At 40.3% G+C, this 19,433-nt stretch overlaps 1 protein-coding gene across 2 annotated transcripts in view; it reads right to left on the reverse strand.

The window, feature by feature from the left end:
• Positions 1 to 19,433, reverse strand: part of sema6bb (sema domain, transmembrane domain (TM), and cytoplasmic domain, (semaphorin) 6Bb) — a 172,787-nt gene that overhangs the window by 37,484 nt on the left and 115,870 nt on the right. For both annotated transcript variants that reach the window (XM_088077846.1, XM_042481817.2), the window contains 5 exons: positions 10,584 to 10,715; positions 9,264 to 9,413; positions 7,643 to 7,822; positions 4,996 to 5,136; positions 1,009 to 1,086 (listed from right to left, as the gene is read on the reverse strand). In XM_088077846.1, the coding sequence (XP_087933972.1) occupies positions 1,009 to 1,086; positions 4,996 to 5,136; positions 7,643 to 7,822; positions 9,264 to 9,413; positions 10,584 to 10,715 (681 nt within the window). The remainder of the gene's footprint in view (positions 1 to 1,008; positions 1,087 to 4,995; positions 5,137 to 7,642; positions 7,823 to 9,263; positions 9,414 to 10,583; positions 10,716 to 19,433) is intronic.

Below are 19,433 nucleotides of genomic sequence, written 5' to 3' on the forward strand. Positions count from 1 at the left end.
AGTATTTCCATAAAGAACACAAAAGTTATTTCCCTTGGAAACTGCCCAAATTACAATCTAAAGTTATATAACGTCAACTGCTGTGCTATCCTCTGGCGTCAGTTTGCAAAGAGAGGTTGCATTAGTCCACAAAGAGGAAATCCACAGTAACTCGATGCAAAATCGATTGCCGACTTGACCGCCCTTGGTAAATCAAATCAAGACCAACACAGAGGCCTTTAATAGTATAAGCAGGCAGCCTGAGGTGGTCCAAAGGCCCATGTTGTCTGTTCTGCTGGCGCTACACCTGTGTTTTGAAGGTCTAATTCAATAAGCAGCCTGACTAAAGAGAGATTTGATTTCACTGGAGGGAGGCAGCCAGGACTGGAGGTGAGCTGTCAAGACACACCGCCGAGTTTCAGTAGCAGTAGGAGAGAGAGGTCACAGAAATACCCTCACACATCCAGACAACACACTGTCTGGGTACATCTGCATAACACAGACAGGATTACACAACAGAGAAACAAAGCTCTGTGCTCCATCACACACCTACACAATGTTATGTGGCCACCTCCTGATAACAAGTGAGAGAACATGGTATTGTTTAACAGCGGCAGCAGACATCTTGAATCAATAATGTACATAGAGCTGACTGTGTGACAGGCTACTTAGAGGGCACAGATGTTACTCAGAGGCTCAAGCAGTCGCAGATATAACCAAGGACTTCCAGACCAGATAAATAATATATGGGACGTCTCGACGGGTGGTCTGCTAGGTGTGCTGTCAGAAAAATAACCTTGAGAGGGATGATAAAAGTAGAAATAAATCAAATCAAAGCAAAACAATGAAAAAAAAAAGTTGGATCAAGAGGGAGAGATGAAAGGTGCAAAACTTCAGACAGACTTAAAGCCAAAGAAAAAATAAACCAGACAGACAGAAAGTCAGTTTGTTGATGCATGACAGCTACTGTATCCTGTATGACAGTTTATGTGTTGCCAGGATGTTTACACAAATGGAGAGTTGTCATACCTGGTCCCAGGTCTGAGGAAAGAGCAGGTGCTTCCTCTGGTCCAGCCGCAGTAAGGATCCCTGGAGGCGATACAGTTCCTGCAAAGAATTCACAAAAAATCTCTCAGTTGCTTGAACCCTAAAGAATCTTTATTCCTCTTTAATGTCCCATTTCTGCAGCTTAAATGGTAAATACTGATTTGCTTGATGTTGACTAGAGCTTAAAGGGGCACTCCTCCACTCTGACACATTTTTCCAAACCTCTTAAGACTTGAAACTTGCTTGATAAATTTATTCATCACTGAATATTTTGTTATCCTCTTCAATACTGGCTAGGTTAGAAACACATTTAAGAGCAGAAACTTTTCTTTTTTTTCTCAAATGCTTTCTTGTTAAGTTAATTAAAGTCATTTTTAGAATTAGGTGTGAAAGTTCATTCTTGACTTTGGAAATAGAAATTAAACCAATAATTAAATAAATAAAACATGGCAGCTTTATCCAGTGTTTCCAATTGCATCTTTCAGTTTTCCGAGGATGAAAATGCAGATAAAGGTTTTGGTTAAAGCTAATAAGTGGTTTTAAAATTCAAGAATTTATTTCCCCCTGAAACTTGGAGACATTCTGGGATTTAGGAGCTGTCCAGCATCAACCTTTTATATGCAAGAACCCATAAAATCTTCATCGCACAACAGTTTTACAATGTCCATGTTCAGTTCAATTCAGCCCAGTTGCCAGAAGAAAATATGACCATTGTACATCTCTGCAAACCGCAAATATGTTACATACGTGCATCTCATACGCATCATATAACATTTCTAAAGAAATATATCAGCTGACTGTAATCAGCAAAGAGGAGGAGATGGTGGATGGTGTGTCACCTAGGTGAGACGGCTGCCAAGCTGCAGACCTCTCTTTGAGACCATTAATCAACAAAACCGGTCATATTTTAGCGAGTCATTGCTGTGTTTCTATTGGCTTTTCAGCCACAAAACTTTTTTTCGGCAGGGAGAGAACAACAAAAAGTGTATGTTTTTACAAAGACAGCTGCATTGCCTGCCAGGGTTATGCCCCTGAAAATGTGTATTTTAACCTAAAACATGATCCAAGTTTTCGGTGCCTTTCAACGTATTCACTACTATTCACTGTAAATGTAATGCATCCATCATTTCCAGAATATATTTTTTGGTGATAAGGTTGCCATGTTGCTTGTAGTTTGTCTTTCTTAAGACAACATGGTTCAGGAATGAAATACATTTCAACTCCATCTCTTAAATATCAGATGTCAGAATGTCCTTGACTATTGCAGCAAGAGGAGACTTTCTGAAATGAAAAGCTTGCTGTTCTGAGAAAAACACACAAAGCCAGAGATGTTCATGGTGAAGGATTACCAATCTCAAGACAAATTTCCTTTAAGATAATATTTATACCGCACTGGTGTTGTGAATAGAAATGACTGTACGCTTAAAAAGAATTAATCTAAATACCTGTGGTTCATTTTGAAAAATATCTACTTTAATGACATACAGTGGGACTGCTTGGTGGTAACTGCACAGCATGACATTTTAATAACATGGGGTTAAATGAAGTTAAAAGGTCAATCTGTGACTGTATGCATTGGAAAGCAGACTGTAAAATGTTGAATTATTAAAGATTTATTTGAAACCATGTAGAGTAAAAGCTGCAGGGGAAGGAAATACTCGCAAACACTCCTCAAAGGTTAAAAACGAGACCTGGAGCTGCTGAAGCATGATTAAAAAATCTTACGGTATATTCGCATACAGAACATTAGCTCTCAGTCTCTCATCTAAACACATAGGCTCACACACTAAACGCACCGTAGAAAGCATGTGAGCGTCTCCTAATGTGCTCTGGATTACACGCTTGTATGACTCACCTGGTTCAGTGAACACACTGCACGCCTGATGTGCTGGTGTGTGTACCAGTTTGTGTTAGTGTGTCAGTGGAGCCTAACGGGCCATAGCCACAGGCGTCGAGACTCGGTAAGTATGCCAGCAAAGGGAGAGCGAATCCTTATTTGGGTGCTTGCGTGGGTGTATGCAGGTGAAATATGATTGCTTTGAATATATGCATTTTTCATGTGTAATTATGGAGGATTAGTGGACTCAGGGTACTGCTCCACCTTGAGTTTAAGTTAAACACATTTATGCTGGCAAACTGCCAGAATAACAAAATGAGAGACTTAACTGGAGCTTCTGATAATCTCATAACTGCTGGATGAAGAGATGAAACATAATCTCTCTTTAAATGTGTTATTAATTAGCTGCAATATTAAATACTATATTTATGATTAACATATTAACTACTGTTAATGCCTTATACTGTACTATAACTGGTGTTATTCAACTATCACATGGATTTTTAAAAATGCTTACTACAGGTCTAACAATATAGATACACTTAAGTTTTACAATATTATGTTTTGTAATACAGTATACATTGTCAAAAACCCTAAAGATTTTGAACTGTATATATTTTTTTATATTCCTAAATTGTTTACTGAAACTATTCTGCATGCACTTTTATCTACTTTTTACTGATATAAGCAAATAATAATTCCATTGTTCAGATTGCACAAAAAGTATTGCTGTGATGTTGGATGTTACAGGGACTGTGATAAATACAAATGCAGATCCCACTGTTTTGATTGTATAAAATAAGTGGAGAAATACCATTTTGTCCTTTGTGATTCTGATACCTGAACTTGTGTATCTACACTGAGTACCAATCTGACAGCATTACGTTACAAAATAAAAAACAGCTGCATACTTCCTACTCTGTATGGATGTGAAAAAATGCTAGAACAGTTTTACGGCATAGCTTCATAAGACTGCTGGTGATAAACTTGACAACACTAGTGCCGCCACTCTAAAACTGAAACTGTGTGTACATTGCCATTTAACTGGTGGGACTTTTGAGTGTAAAACACTGCCAAATTGCTGCCATTTTGCTAATGGCTAACATTAGACTATTAGCTGGGATACAAATTTTCTTAGTTGCTCTACAACAGTAGTTGTCAGCGGCTGCAAAGCCCAACCTGCTGTGTAAGATACTCTTTTAGAGCGGTGAAGGAGAATTGATTTCTGGAAAAACTGGTGTTTTATGCAGATGTGAAACTATTTTAAAATGTATAAATAAATTATGTGATAATGTTGCAACATAACATTAAGTTGTTGGTAAATTTGATTATTTACTAATTTTCCCATGATTTGTGTATTTATCTTAGTTTTTGCTTTTATTCATTACTCATTATTCATCATTACTTTTATTCTATTTTATTATTCTGTTTTGTTTTTATTTGCCGCATGACCTCAGCCAGCGAGCATCTGGGGGCCGGGCCTTTGCCAATGGGGCCCTGTTGGGCTCAGCCCGAAAAAACTACATGGAGCTGCCACCACCCACAGGGACAGGAATTCAGGGTGGGTTCGCTGTGTGCTGGGCAGCAGGCACCGGCAGCCCGGGCGCTCTGACCCTTGGCATCGTAAATTTGGATATGTATTGTTAATTTTAATACTGATTATACTGTATTGACCATTTAAATTTGTACAGTATTACTCTGTCAGTAAACTTTTTTTTAATCATTATCTGTTAGAATAACAGAAAATCTATGATAAAGTTAAAATTGCATGCAAATGTAATAATCTAGCATTATACTTAACAGTAAAGTATAACACTAACAGCCTTTATTAGATTTTCTTCTACTTTACTGGCGCACTTTATTGCATTTTGACTCATTTCAATATAATGCAGCAGTTAAAAGATTATCACCTTGCTCAAGGGCACAGTGACAGTTGTTATTAAGTTGTATTATGGTTATTATTGCAGAAAAATTCAGGTCAGCTACAGCAGCAGCTCTGGAGTTGGCAGAGGTTCACAGTGTCGTGCTCAAGGACAGTTGTGAAGGCCAGATGGTTCTGGATCGGTCACCTTAACTTCTTATTATGCTGCCCTGCTGCCCTGTACGTACACTGTGAAGTAGTGCGGACTTACTTCATGCATCGGGAGTAGAGCTGGCATCGTGCCACTGGTACTCGGACCACACAGGAGGGGAAGGCGAGGAGGAGAGTGTGGCTCGCCCGGTCCAGAGTCAGTGACAACAGCTGCCTGGCCTGCAGAGAGTCTTCAGCACACCTGCAACACACACAAAACCAAACAAATGCATTAGGCAATTTGAACTACAAGACCAAAAAAATGTTCCTCTTGACTCAAACAACCAAACATAAACAGCTCTATAAATAAACCGTTATAAAACTGTAAAAGATTAGAGGTACCAGTGCAGCCAGATGTTACGGTGTCAATCCAAATATGCACTGTGCTGATTGTCAGAGTTCAAGAGGTTGGCTGGCCATCAAAAAAACAAAGCAGCCAGGAGCTGAATCGCTTCTAATTGGCACTTACAGCTACGATCGCCGGCAGCGACCTGCTTCCTTGCAGCAGATTTATACCTTTTTATGCACATGTGCACTCATGCGTCAGTTGTATCTTGGATGGTTTATGGTAATAACATTGCAGCGGACCCACAGTCATTAAGAAGAATCTATCATTCTGCTAAGGCCAAGCTGTGAGTCATTCCTCACAGCCAATATCACGGAAAACAGAGAGAGAGAGAGGGAGCAATGTAGTGGAAACCGAAACATAGAAAAAACAACCAACAAATACAGGAAAAAGGCGAAGAAACAAAGACAAGAAAGGAAAATACAAGAGACAGAAGCAAGCTCAGATGGCGGGGAGAAAAAAACAGTCTCCAATGGAGTTGAATCTCTTTGGTTTCTTGGTTCATTTCAGCATCTGACCAATCACAAGGCAGTGACTTCCTAAAAGATGACTGTGTTAGTGACCCTGCTCCTGTGTTCCCTGGGGTTTATTACAGAGCAGAAGGCATCTCTTTGTCTGTGTATGTAAGGTGAGGTTGGGGGTGGCCTGGCCTGGAGCATAGATGGGAAAAAAGAAAACTGATGTGGCTGCGCTCAGTCTCCTGATTAGCTAGGAGCCTGCTGTGATAGCCGGACTGTCACTGACCTCCTGGTGGGCTCACCATGCACACCAAATTATTCCTCACACACTGCCTCCAGTCCACACCAGCTCATTCATCACACGGTCCCTTCATATCACTTGCCATCGCTATCCCTCAAGTATGAAGCAGAACAAATAAGCTAGGACACAAATTGGTGGGCATTTTTTGGAGGGGTTGACGAAAGAATGACATTGATGAGTAAATAAGAACAGGGCAAGTAGATTGGACTTGCGAGAAAGTGTGTTTCCTGCCGGTTGGTTTGAGAAATAATCCTGTTTGCTACTTATTGCAGAGAAAAATGGTGTATGTATCGGGGAGCATAGTTACAACAGAAAGGTGGTGTTTAGAAACACGCTCTTTCTTTTTAAAATGCCTCTAATTAGCCTCGGTGAGAGATAATCACCAGCCAAATCTGCCTGCATCTGTGTGACAATCTTCTCCCCTCCCCTCCACCCTGCAGCCATCCACCATGTGGAACATTGCATCTCCAGAGAGAACAAAAGCAAAACACAAAGACTGAAAAGGCATCAGTGTTCATTACGTAGTGGTGGGCATCCAATGAAACCTCAAAGCTGCCTGCCTCATGCAAAATGCTAATTAGAAAAGGACAAGAAGCCCACTCCAATCTTTTGTGACGATCCAGATATTAAATATGATTTCGCTTCAGACTGGAGATAAGGGGTCATTTTTCCTGACAGTATGTAATTTTGGTCAAGATTAAGGATAATGTGATTTTATCATTATTTCATTACTTTCTGATGTTTTCTCCCCCTATGCCGTTCTCTACATCATTAGAAGATGTTTAGATTTCCTGATAATGAATATTAGCCTCTAATCCTATTCTTTCCTGTCTGCCCTATTTGTATGCTCTGCATGGGGTTGCATCGTCTCAGCTCCCGCACAATTATGTGTGTCTCTCGAAGAATAGGTGAGGCTCTCTGCATAATTCAGGACACGTCATGTTTCGAGGACATGTCATGCCTTTCTTTTTCCCCCCCTTGCAACTCTTTTTCGAGGCGTATCACACCACCAGCTCCCCTCGCTGTGTATACAGAAACCCCAGATGTCATTTAACCCTTTCCTCACCTCCTCTGCTTAGAGTCTGGAGCTATTTCACATCAAGCTCTCGAACCGTGCAGGATTGTCCCGCTCATTTGAGAGACTGATGAGAGACATTGACATGTCTGTACAGTAAATTTAAGTGCTAACTTTAGCTGCCAGTTAGCTTAGCTTAGCATAAAGACTTGAAACAGGGGGAAATATACGGTATGGTATATGGTGACTATATCACTCTTTTACTGAAATCATAATCTAGTGTTTGACTGATTTTACATTGAGTCATATTTGCAGTGTTTTTATTAGCTAGTTTTGCATTTTGAAATGTAGAGTTAGTATTCAATAAACAAAATGTGGTTTTGAGCAGAAAATTAACTACAATATTTGTCTAGTTGTGTGATGTTGGTGTGCTGCTGTGTTCAGTGTTTAGAAAAACTATCTTCAGTTTAGGTGAATGCTTGTTTCCAATTATGGAAAAAAAAGTAATAAACCTATTTCCAAAAATGTCAAACTATTGTTTCAAACGTTCGAAATATACGTCCATTTCTGTTAACTTTAACATCTTACTTATCAGGGTTGAATCCCTCCAGTTCCTCCAGAAAGATGTTGCTGTTGGTGACGGTGTTGTCCTGGTTGGGCATGATGAGGAACTTGAGGATGGTCCCTCTGCTCGACCCGAGGAACAGGACGGTCCGGTTTCTATAAGGCCCTGCTTCTGTGTCCACCACAATCTTATTCAGCTGGTACCTGGAGAGACAGTGGGATGCATTAATGCCACAGAGCAGTGTGGCTCGTTTGGGTCTTTTCTCCCATAAAAGTTAAAAGCTTGGTCAAGTAGCTCTCTGAGGCAAATTTATGATTTAAGTGCATTACAGCTGATTGGTTTAGGTGTAAAATACAGACTCTTGTGAATTTAAATCATAATATGCCATTTTCTCTCGAGTCACTGCAAAATGAAATGAATTCCACAGAGAAGAAACCGCTCGTCAAATTTGCATAATAAACTAATTATGGCAGACGTTCAGTCATTAATAATATCAGTCAAGTAAATGGGCCCGTCTTGGAACAATGGCACAGTGTTGCTGAACTACACACAGTCCTCTGTGTATAAGTCAATAGCTGAGAATAGAAGCCATGTTGTGCCGGCTGTTTAATATTCCACATACATCCAGTCCCCATAATCCCCTGGTGGCTGGTCGGCAGCGGGACTACATATGGTGAAGAGTGGATAGAGAGAGAAATAGAGAGAGGCATGCATGCATTTATGTGAGACTTGATGTGCTACAGCTGCTTGCCTGCTACCACAGGCTTCAACACCCAAACTGTTTAACTTCAACAGAGGGAGTCCGCAACCCAAACAGACAGACTGTGTGTGTTTGCAATCCTGTTTCCTTCAGTACACGGTACAACATCATACACGGGTTTAGTGGGTTCAACTTATATTTGATCATTAAGTTAAAGTAGAAATAAAGTTTTACCTTAAGTTAGATTTACTTAAAATTTTTAGTTTTCATTCTCAGACCCTCTAAGAACTAATAGAGAGGCAAAGTTCCTCCCCTTTCTCTGTCACCGATGGGACCTTAATTCAGCAAAAACATATAAATAAATAAATAAAACACCCAATTAGCATATCAGCAGACGTCCCAGCTTGCACAGTTTGACAATTAAAACTCTCCAAAAAATCATCTTTTTTTATATTCAAATTATGCTTCTATAATACAATTTTTTTTTTGCGAAATATGTCTTGGAAAGATAATTGTTGCCTGGAATATCTGCAATGGTAACATTTGTTTGAGTGCAAGAAGTTTTAGTGCTGAATGGAAGAGAAATGGAGGTAGTCAGAGCGGATGGTTGGCATACGGAGCATCATAGTTCAGATATGGTCATAGTTTCTGTTAAATGTTAAAGATAAATATAATATAATCCTACAAATATATCCTGTTTCATGCTTCAAGTGACTTCCAACTTTTACAACATTAAATTTATATTAGGACCACAAACTTTACCTAACTTTGAGAATCCTAAAAATAACCACTAAAAACCTTTATTATACTAAAGGTGCATGTAATATCTCAGGTAAAACAAATTGACATTTTGCAAATCTGTCTACTTGTCAGATATGTTAACTTAAAATCCTTCTAATATCGCTGGTGAAGGTGTATGACTGCCTGTCTGAGTTCAGTCTCACCTGACCATGGTTCTGACAATCCAGGGTCTTTGTCCGAGTGATGGGACAGCCTCATCCATCAGAGGGTGGGTCTTGACAAAGTTGAGCATCTCATCAGGGAACGAGTTTGAGGAATTGAACCTGGAACCTTGAACAGCACAGCCACCGGGTCTGGGGACGAAAAGTTTCAGCGCGTTAAGCAGACTGTACAAAGGAAAAGCGGCATCCTCTTTGGTAACTACTCAGCAAAGATATATTTAAATAATCAAGCAGTCTAGACTGTCTGAGTGTTTCGTATTCAGACACTTTTTCAACAGGAGACTGATTTGATTTAGTCAAAAGAATCTCATTTTTGATGTATTTTCACAAGTGATGGGATCGTTGCATGAGGTCAAGACATGTCTTTATTGGCAAAGAACAATATACAGTTTATTGGTTTCTACAGGCTGTAATGTTATGGGCAGCATCTCTCTGCATTCTCCATAACACCTGTACGCGGTGTGGCTTATTTTGTACTGTATGCACTTTATTTTTATCCTGGTTCATCGGCTCCTTGCGCACTTGCCTGGTTGTATCTTAAAAAATGCTGATATGTGTGTTTTTGTGTAGGTATTTGTTTTATAGTTTTAATATAATATGCTGCGCTTAACTAATTGCCCCGTAGTGGGATTAATAAAGTTGTTTGAATTGAACTGAATTACATGTGTTCATAACAGGGCTGTCAGCGATGCAATTGAGGTCCATACATTACACCTTTTTTTTTTTTTTTTTTTTTTAAATCGCATAAATTGATGGCTAACATTTGTGTCTTCAAGAGGCTGTACCAGGCTGAGCACAGCATGGTCATTTCACAGGGGTCCCTTGACCTCTGACCTCAAGATATCCAAATGAAAATGTGTTCTTTGTTACTCATGAGTCTCCATTTACAAACATGCCCCCTTTATGCTATTCCCATGCAGTTTTTTTGCTGTCTTTTGATGCTTAATCAAGACAATCTGGTGAGAATTGCTTGTCACTACGGACTACAAAACGGTTTTGAAATGCAAAGACATAGAACTGTGAACATGTGACTAAAAAGTGCGATAAATCGTGATTAACTATTGAAATTCTGCAATTTAAAAAAAGTAATCATTTGACAGCCCTAGTTCATAACCAACTTGTTTCACCTTGCAATTAAAACTTTTAAAAAATGCCCTTGAACAACAAACCTCTGAAACACACCTTTATAGAACAGTGCTAGGACTGAATTGAATACTGGTTTCTCATAATACAGTTTTCTTCCTACAGTCCTCTGATAACAGCGTGAACACAGGTGCATGAATTGATTACAGCCATCTGCACCTTGGCTTCGGGATGACTTCATCTGGTACAGGCGTCCAAATAGACTCTGGTGATTTCTGCTCCTTGAATCTCCCTTCAAATACAGCAGCCAGCTGCTCCATGTCGAAGGCACACACCGCCGAACCTGGGATGCTACGGAGAGAGACAGAGGCAGATTGAGACAGAGACCGTCAATTGATAAAACACTTCGAACCAACACAAAATGACTGTCAGCCCTCTGTCAAGTGGGCTTTGCTTTCCGACAGGGGTGCAAAGAGAATAAGTGTCGCAATAAGAAAAAGACAAGGTACATAATACCTGGGCTGAAAAATAGACTGTGAAACGTGAAAAAGGAAAGAAGTTAAAATGTAGAAAGTCAATTGTGAGTGTGAGAAAGGGACAGGCTTCCAGAGAAAATGACAAATTGGATTTGGGCTGTTCGTATTTTGACGTTCAAAACTTGAACACAAAGGAAATTGTTACTGAGACGGAAAGAAAGAACTGGATAAGATAGACGCTGTCAACTCCGTGGGTGAAGAATAGATATGCAGCGGATGCAATAGCTAGATTAGACACATGAAAAGATCTTGGCTGGAATTCCTGGAATATAAAATGAAATAGGAAATGAGTCACTGAATATTTTGCCTTTCACGTGTGTGTGTGTGTGTGTGTGTGTGTGTGTGTGTGTGTGTGTGTGTGTGTGTGTGCTCATAAACCCAGCAACGCTTCCCAGTAAAAAGCCCGGTGCACCTTGGAGCCTGCTTAACTACTCATGAACCCTGCAACAGGGAACACAACATCTGCTCCAGAAGGTATCCAGAGCCCACACACACACACACACACACACACACACACACACACACACACACACACACACACAGCAAATAGAGACACATTTACACAAAGTAACACTATCTCTCCACTGAGCCTGATGTTACATTTTTTGTGTTTTGGCTAGCGAATGCACTACAGAGACAGAGAAATAAAGAGAGCAGTGTCAGGGTGAGATAAGAAATAAGTTTTAAAAAAAACATCCCATGCTTCATGCTCCGAGACTCAACTCTCTGCTCTGAATGTGTCCTTGTCAATGACTAATGGTGTGCGTGGTGTGAGAGCTTGTGACTAAGTGTTAATACCTTAGCGATACACATGCAATGAAAAAGCCTGAGAGACTGAGTCACCTGCAACCTGCTGCTACAAAAATCCCACACATCCCCGGTCTGTTTCTGTTTCTTTTTATCTCTCTTTCTTATAAAATAAATGTCTGACTGGTGATTTGAGGGCCTGTGCAGCCTGCCCTCGTTATTCTGAGCGGCGTTTCTGTTGAGTGCCCCTTTAAAAGCCACTGAAGGGTTTGTTTGGGAAGGCAGCGCCCGCAGGTTGGATTTGGGTTGCAGCAGGGAGCCGTGCTCTCCTGATGTGCCATTTGATCAGGTCACGCCGTCTCCCTCAGTACTTATCATTCATAGGCAGGGATACGACTCAACCTCGGCCAGCGTGGCGGAGCTGCAGGCGTATCTGTGGACGATACGACGTCTCTCTCAGGACTGCCGGCACCAGATGTTATGTGTGACATGTCTGCCAGCTCTCCACCGGTGCCAGCTTGCCTTCCTTTCTCTACCTAATTCCCCCCACCTCTCCCTCGCTGCAGGTCACCGGGTTTGCCCCGTGTGGTGCTGTGTGTCTCACAAAAGTAAGCCAACGGGCTTTGGGCTGTTTTCCTCTTCAAATTCTCTTAATTATTCTCATTTCCATTTTATAGCTGTCTCTTCTGCTTGTTGTTCTTGTACACATATTTCACAAATTCAGCACCTCTTCTTTTTTTTTTTTACTTTAAATCTGTGCCTGTCCCTTTCTCTGTCCATTTGCATTTGTCCGTCCTTCACTCTTTTCTCCTTGATTTGAGTGACAGGCTGTCCAGGCAAGATGCATGGGATGTCTCTTCGAGAGGACTGCTGCAGAGTCTAAAGTACTTCCTCACTGTTTAACAAGCTCTCTGACAGCCTGGAATAACACAGCCCCCACGGACACATGAAGCCTCGCAGGAGTGGGGGAGGAAGAGGAGAAGAAGGTGGGAGTCAGGGGAAGTTTCAATGTCAGTCCTTTAATTTGGGGTTTTACTTTGATCAATTACAGATACTTTAAATTTGCACACTCATAAATAAAAATAAAGACCTTGAAATATGGCTTGACTTAACCACATGGGGACTTTAAAATTTTTGTTCAAATGTTTATACATTTAAAGGTAAGAAATCCCACAGAGCTGATTCTCTGTGGAGTACAAACTTTTTACAGTATTTCTTAAAGATAAACGTTGTTACTATTTCTCAACAAAATCAGATAAACAGTTATGATGGAGTTATGGCCGTCATGATGGAAAAAATTTTACAACTGCCGTGACATCCCCTAAACTGATGACCTTTAATCCAATCAGCCCAAGATATATTTTGTTTGTTCAGTAGAGCAAAGCTTCGCTGGCATTTTAAAGGAACAATTTGACATTTTAGGAACTACGCTTACTTGTTTTCTTGACAAGACTTAGATGATAAGCTTGATACCATACTCAAATCAGTTTGTTACCAAGCGTAAACCTCCGTGCCGAAAAATAGAGTCAAAACTTAAGTGCTAAAAACAGTTAATCGCATGTCAACGTGAGGCTGGTTCCATTTTTACAGACTGGTACAAAAAAATAGTTTTGGTCCTTATAGTTAATTTCTGTGCGGGCCGATCATAGGCCAAACATAGGCCAAACTAAAAAACACACCAAATAAATATTTTCCAAAGATGGTTTCTGTCACTTAAGGTAGTTCTCATCACCCTGATGTTTGTTCAAGTATTTGTTTTTATAAGTCAAGTTTCAATGAGTTATCAAATTACACGAAAGGGTTTTTTTCCACCATGACTGACAGTTGTGACAGCCAATCTGTGCCCTCGCATTCAATGGAGCTGGTCATGATGACGAGGCAGATATCGCTAATGCGCATATGGGGGCTCTCAATGACATCATCCTCGCAAGATGGCTGCGTCCGTATCTCGGATATTTTAACCTCACTTCAGCAAACTGGGGGTAAGTGGGGGTATGTCGTCCATCTTTATTTACAGTCTATGGTTGGACTCTGCCCAAAAGCAGAACAAATCTGCCAGAGTAGTAACTGAACATTATGTTCTTATTGTTAAGTGAACAAAAACTGAGGTGTAAAAACATCAGGTCGCAGTTTTATGGGGGATTGTGTGCTTGATTTTTTCTTTACTGGGAGTAGTGATTTGCTTGACTTTTCTTGTGCCATTGCTGGGCGACCAGCGGAAAGAAAAAAAACACACGACTAGTCATCCAAAGAAAATAAGTGGATTCCCAAAAATGCAAAGCTCTTCCATTCAAGTAAACCTCTACACTCTGATCAAGACTACAGCACAAAAAGTTTTATATAAAACCCTTTCATCTTCTGCCTCAATTATGAGACTCTTTTCTTTATACCTTCTGAACTTTTACCCTTTATCCCTTTTATCTCCATTTTTAATATTATTTCTCCACTCATCTTTTTTCTTTCATTTATTCTTCCACAAACCTCTCACCTGGACTCCTTTTTTTGTATTCAAGAAAGCTAATTTTTCATACTTTTCCCTGACCTTTTCATACCAGTTCCCTGTGGGTTTTATCTTCTGTCCCCTGAAACAACTCATATCTTTTTTTGTGACATGGCCCTGCTGCCAACTACACTTGGCGTTCCTTTGAGAAACCCATTTCTCAAGCTCTAGCTATTAGATACCTCATGTATCCCCCTGCCTTCTCCACTTGTGCAGGTCCAGCGGGACTAACCTGCACATCTGTGCACCCTCCCTTGCGTCACATTTCTCCTGGCACAACAAACCTGTTCTCCTCCTGCTCCTTGTCCTCCTCATTTCCCCTCCTCTGCTGTGTTTTACTGGAGGGACATCCTGCTGTCTGACCCTGCCACAAGGGATTCTTTACAACCAAAACCAAACACGGCCTCCCACATTCAGGATGCACCAAATTTACTTTACTTTGCATGGGATGTTTTCCTTGCATTCCTGCGCGGCTCCATTGAGCCTAATGAGCCCATGTCAGTCTGCTCCTGCAGCAATAGACATTTTCAGCTGCCAAAACAATAGCTAAGAAATAATGAGAATTGTTTGTTTTTCAGTACCAGTCCAGAGCAGCATGATGACGATAAGCCTTCCATTTGACATCTTGCTGCTGTTCTTTCGACACACACTATACCCACTTATTTGAGCTGCTAAATAAAGCAGAAAGTACTGTCTTTTCTCTTCTTCCCAACGGTCGTGTATTCTTATTCTGCTTTTTTTGAGTTTGCTTTTGCTCCCTAGGCCTCTTTGACCTCTTGAGCATCAGGGGTGTGCGTGCAGGAGGTGCTTGGTAGGAAATCTGAGCTCTGCTTTCATCCTTCTTGCAGAGGAAGGCCCCGGGGCTTCAGAGGTGGATGCACAAAAGAACTGACAACTGGAGGCGATTTTATACTCTAGAAGTAGAGACTGACGGATCCCACAAATTCAACTTCATAACATTTGAGGAGCTGGAATGTAGCTGTAAAATTATCCCTGGAGTTTTGGGCACAGGAGGAGATGAGTAACTTCAGTGTGTCCAGGGGAGGCTCCAGGAGGGCCCCGTAAAACCTTGCTTCATCCAGTTATTCCCCTACTACAGTCCCATGTATGCTGCCCAGGGCCAAATGGCAGGGGAGAATAGCTATTCCTCCACTCCCAGGTCTTGCTTCATGCTGTTTTCACTGCACGCTGCCAGCCAAAGCAATTTGTCTGGCAAGCACTTAGCCGGTGCAACGCAGTGGGCCACACGGGGCCAGTGGGAGTTTTGCAGCTCACCTCACACATTCTCTCATTCTCTTTGTGCTCATTTTCTTCCATCACGCGTCTCTTTATCCATCCATCTAAACCTCCCTTTCTCTCTCTCTTGCCTGGCAGTTATTTAAAATAGGACCCAGTGGCAGTTTTACCCAAGCAGGGGTGTGTGTGTTCAGCTGGTTCTCCTCGGTGGCATGCGGCAAACGCTGTTATCTGGGAACTATTGTGAATGTGTTTGTGCACATGTGTTTGTGTGTGTTTGAGAGTGGGAAAGTGTGTGTGTAGCATCCATCTGTCTCTGCAGGCAGTGGTCCCCTCTCACAGCGTAGTCCCTCCAAACACGCAGATAAGATGCAGCTGATGAAACAGTTTTAGATCTCAGAGAGAGTGAGGGATGCACGTGTTGTCCATTATTGACTTCCTTGTCCTTGAGCTTCTCATCCATCTCTCCCGCTCTTGTTCACCGTCTCACTCCTTATTCTCTCCATTCACATTTACTTTCTCACTCTTTTTTTTCCCTTCCCATCTTTCTATCCTGACTTGTACGCCCACTGCTTTGAGATACTTTCATGCAACTGATATAGAATTTTATTCTTATATCTAAAAAAAACCAAACAAAGACGCTATTATACTGGGACCACTGACTGGTAATAGCTATGCTGCCTTTAAGTGAGACACCGTATTGATTGCATACCAAAGTCAAATAGCAGACAGTCGCAACTATGTCTGTGTGCTTGGTTCAATGCTTGCTCCACCAGACACCGTAAGTGGTATCAAGCCATTCAGACAGTGTATGGTGAGTGGGCCATCACAGAAAAAGTATACCGAAGACTTTTCTATGATTTCAGCCAATGCAATAGGCTGGAGCAAATCTTATTTTAAAGAGAGCGTGTTTATCTCTGTGCAGCCTTGAGGATACATAGAGAATGTTTCCACATGCATGCACAACATAGTGATCCTCTAAATAAGCAATTTAATCTTCCATTAAATATTAGGTCCATGTTTTTCTTGCTTAAAAGTAGAACGCAGCATTTCAGTAAAGCACAATAAGTAGATTACGCCATCTGTATTGGAAACGAAAACTTGTTTATTCGCACTTGCAGGAAGGGGAATTATCTCATCCCACTGGAAGAAAGTTTAAGACTGACTCACTTTTGAACATCTCTAATGCACAAACAAATGTATATTTTATGCATCAAAAGGATCCAAATTGTACTGTATATGTAGCTCACATAAATATTTTTGTCTTGCCTTCTTTCTCCCTGTTGTTCAGTCTCGCTGGTTTGCTGTTTGCGTTGTCTCTGGCTCTGCAAATACTCGCAGTCTCCAATAATCCCCCATTTACCAGGCAGCATCTCTCCTCTCCCCTCCTCTCCTCTCACCTTTTTTCAATTTAATCTTGTCTTTCAACAAATCACCCTTTTGTCCTCAATGAAAGCAGTCCATGTGTCTTAAATTACTCTGTACCCCACAATCTCGACCTTTGTACCACCACACAGCCTCTTTCATTTCTCTGGAGCTTTGCTTGGCCTGTCGGAAGCCTTGCTCTTTCTGACTTCATAGGTGAAGGAACAAACTATGGTGGTCCACCAAATTTTCAAGGGTAGCCGTGTGAGTCCTGCTTCACAATAGGTGTCTATCTCAATCTCCGCGGGAAGTATGTCGAGATGTGTTTCTGTCCACGTCCGTCTATTTCTTAACAAAGAAAACCTGAATCCCCTTTTCTCTTTCCAGAGAGGATGTGAATTGAAATTCATCCACTTGCCTTCAAAGTCACACATGTATGCTTGCACATGCACAAATAAAGCTTCTTATTTGAAGTATTGATCTCAAGCATTGATTCACAACCAGTCTGCACTTGCTTTAAGAGACGTGGAAAGATTCTGGAATGGTAATAAGTAGTCTGTAGGATTTTGAGGAAGAGCAAGTTGAAAAAAAACCAAATCCTGATGTGGACTGTGCTAGAACACCATGTGTAGAGAGCGCGTGCAAAGTAGTTCGCAAGTGAGCAGAGAAGATAAAACAGTTGGCTAAAAGTAATGGATAGTCTAAAATGTGAAATATAGTGGAAACTTTAATTGATACACAATTTAAATACTTAGCTAAAGGAATTCATTAACAATTTAAATATTATTAGTAATTATAAGTAATAAATAAAGTGTGAAATACATACAATTAAAGGATAAACAGTTATCTAAAAATAATAGAAAATGGTTAAATAGTTAGCTTTAAGTCTCAGTAAAACTCAAGTTAAAGCATCTTTAGCTTCTGAACTGTGATGTACTTCCCAGTGAAATGGAATATTTGAGCAGTGTACAGTTACAAAATGGATTTAAATTAAAAAACAGCAAAAAACTGGCTAGGCTTAGACTTTAGCGTGATATGAAGCTACAGTTTACTCTTGGCGCCACAAACACCTCCTTCACTTGCGGGAATTTTCACCCTGAAAATAGCGTTCAGTTACAGTTTCCAGGATGAACGAGATGTTTCCTCTAAATGGTGTGAAACGGTGTGCAAACAGGTACACCTTCTTGTGGGTGGTATTTGTGTCATAGGTGTTATCAAATCAACAGCAACGTGTACACAAACCCTGCCGTGTTGAAAGGCAGTGCAGTTGCATGGCATAACAGGGAAAGAGTGTTAAATGCACAATGATTTTCTAAAAAAAAAAAAAAAGTTTTTCTATGTTTTGCTGCTACAGATTGAACCCCCTTTTTTAGATCAGGACAAAGGTTGGGGAGAAATGAACGAATTAGACCTCAGCCACATTGTTTTCTGAAATAAAAACAAAGCTTTTGGCCACTAAACATAGCCTGCATCTCTCCTATCTCTCTCCACATTGCTCTGTTAGTTACTACAACCAGCAAAGTGCGGTTTAACATGACTGGTGTAGCTAGCTCATCTCCCAAAGTCTCATTGGATTGCATGAACTTTTGTAAAGGCCCCTGAGTGCAGGATGAGTCATCGAACATTTGAAACTGTTTTACAGGAAGAAAAAAGACAGGGCGTTTGATGGTAAAATGCTCCAATACTGATTTTTTTTACATTTATTTGGCATAAATGACAGCAAATATAATGGGAAGATGGTAAAATAGCTTAAAGTGATGGATAAAATGTGGGTTAAAATGATTAATATCTAAAAGTAATGAATAGTTGAAATAGCTAAAAGTAATAGAAGTATTCTGAAATATTTCTAAAAACAAGGGATTATGAAAAAACTGTTGGCTAAAAGTAATTGATAAGTAGTTAGTAGTAGTAGTAGTAGTACTAATTGCAATCTTTATCAAAAGGTCAGCTGGCCACATTTGGCGATGAGGCAGAACCAGCATTGGTTTTTATTTATCTATAATGCTTTGAAACTCTTGCTTCTTCCCTTTGTTTCATATTTTTTAACTTTGAATTTACAAAACCTTGGTACTTGGCAGAGTAGCTTGTTAATTCACATTCCCCAAATCAGAACTGAACTTCTCTCGCAGTGCTCCTTATTCATGGGAAAATCTGCAGAGGAATTTAAACTTGGACACTGTTCCACCATTACGGCTGTTTAAATGCCTTATTTCAGATCTTGTTTTAATTGAGCGTAAATGTTAATCATAATTCTACACCTTAACGTGTTTTTTATCCCGGTATTTTTATCTTAAGCTAATTACATTACTATTATCGTTTGTTGTTTTTGTATGAGTCCATCTCTTTCAAATTGTTATTTGTTTGCTTGTGAAATGTTTTAAATGACTTGTTCACGCTCGGCATCATTGAAAATGAGGATCTCCCTCAATGATTTCCCAAGTCTTAAATAAAGGTTTGAATGACTGAATGAATGAGTTAAAATAAAGCAAATAGAAATATAATCAGCTAAAATGGTTGTGTGAAACAGTTTCCCCTCTAAATTAATAATATTTTTTTCTCTTGCCTCTTATTTCATTTTAGTAGCTAAAGATAATAGATAAACAGTTGATATAGACGATGGTTCTCAAGGTACAACAGGCAAAAAAGGTTGGCTCTTGATCTTTTCTGTCCTTGTGTGCACATTAT

The sequence above is a fragment of the Plectropomus leopardus genome, chromosome 5, assembly GCF_026936395.1.
Source record: "Plectropomus leopardus strain MGB_pleo_1.0 chromosome 5, ASM2693639v1, whole genome shotgun sequence".
Taxonomy (NCBI): Eukaryota; Metazoa; Chordata; class Actinopteri; order Perciformes; family Serranidae; genus Plectropomus; species Plectropomus leopardus.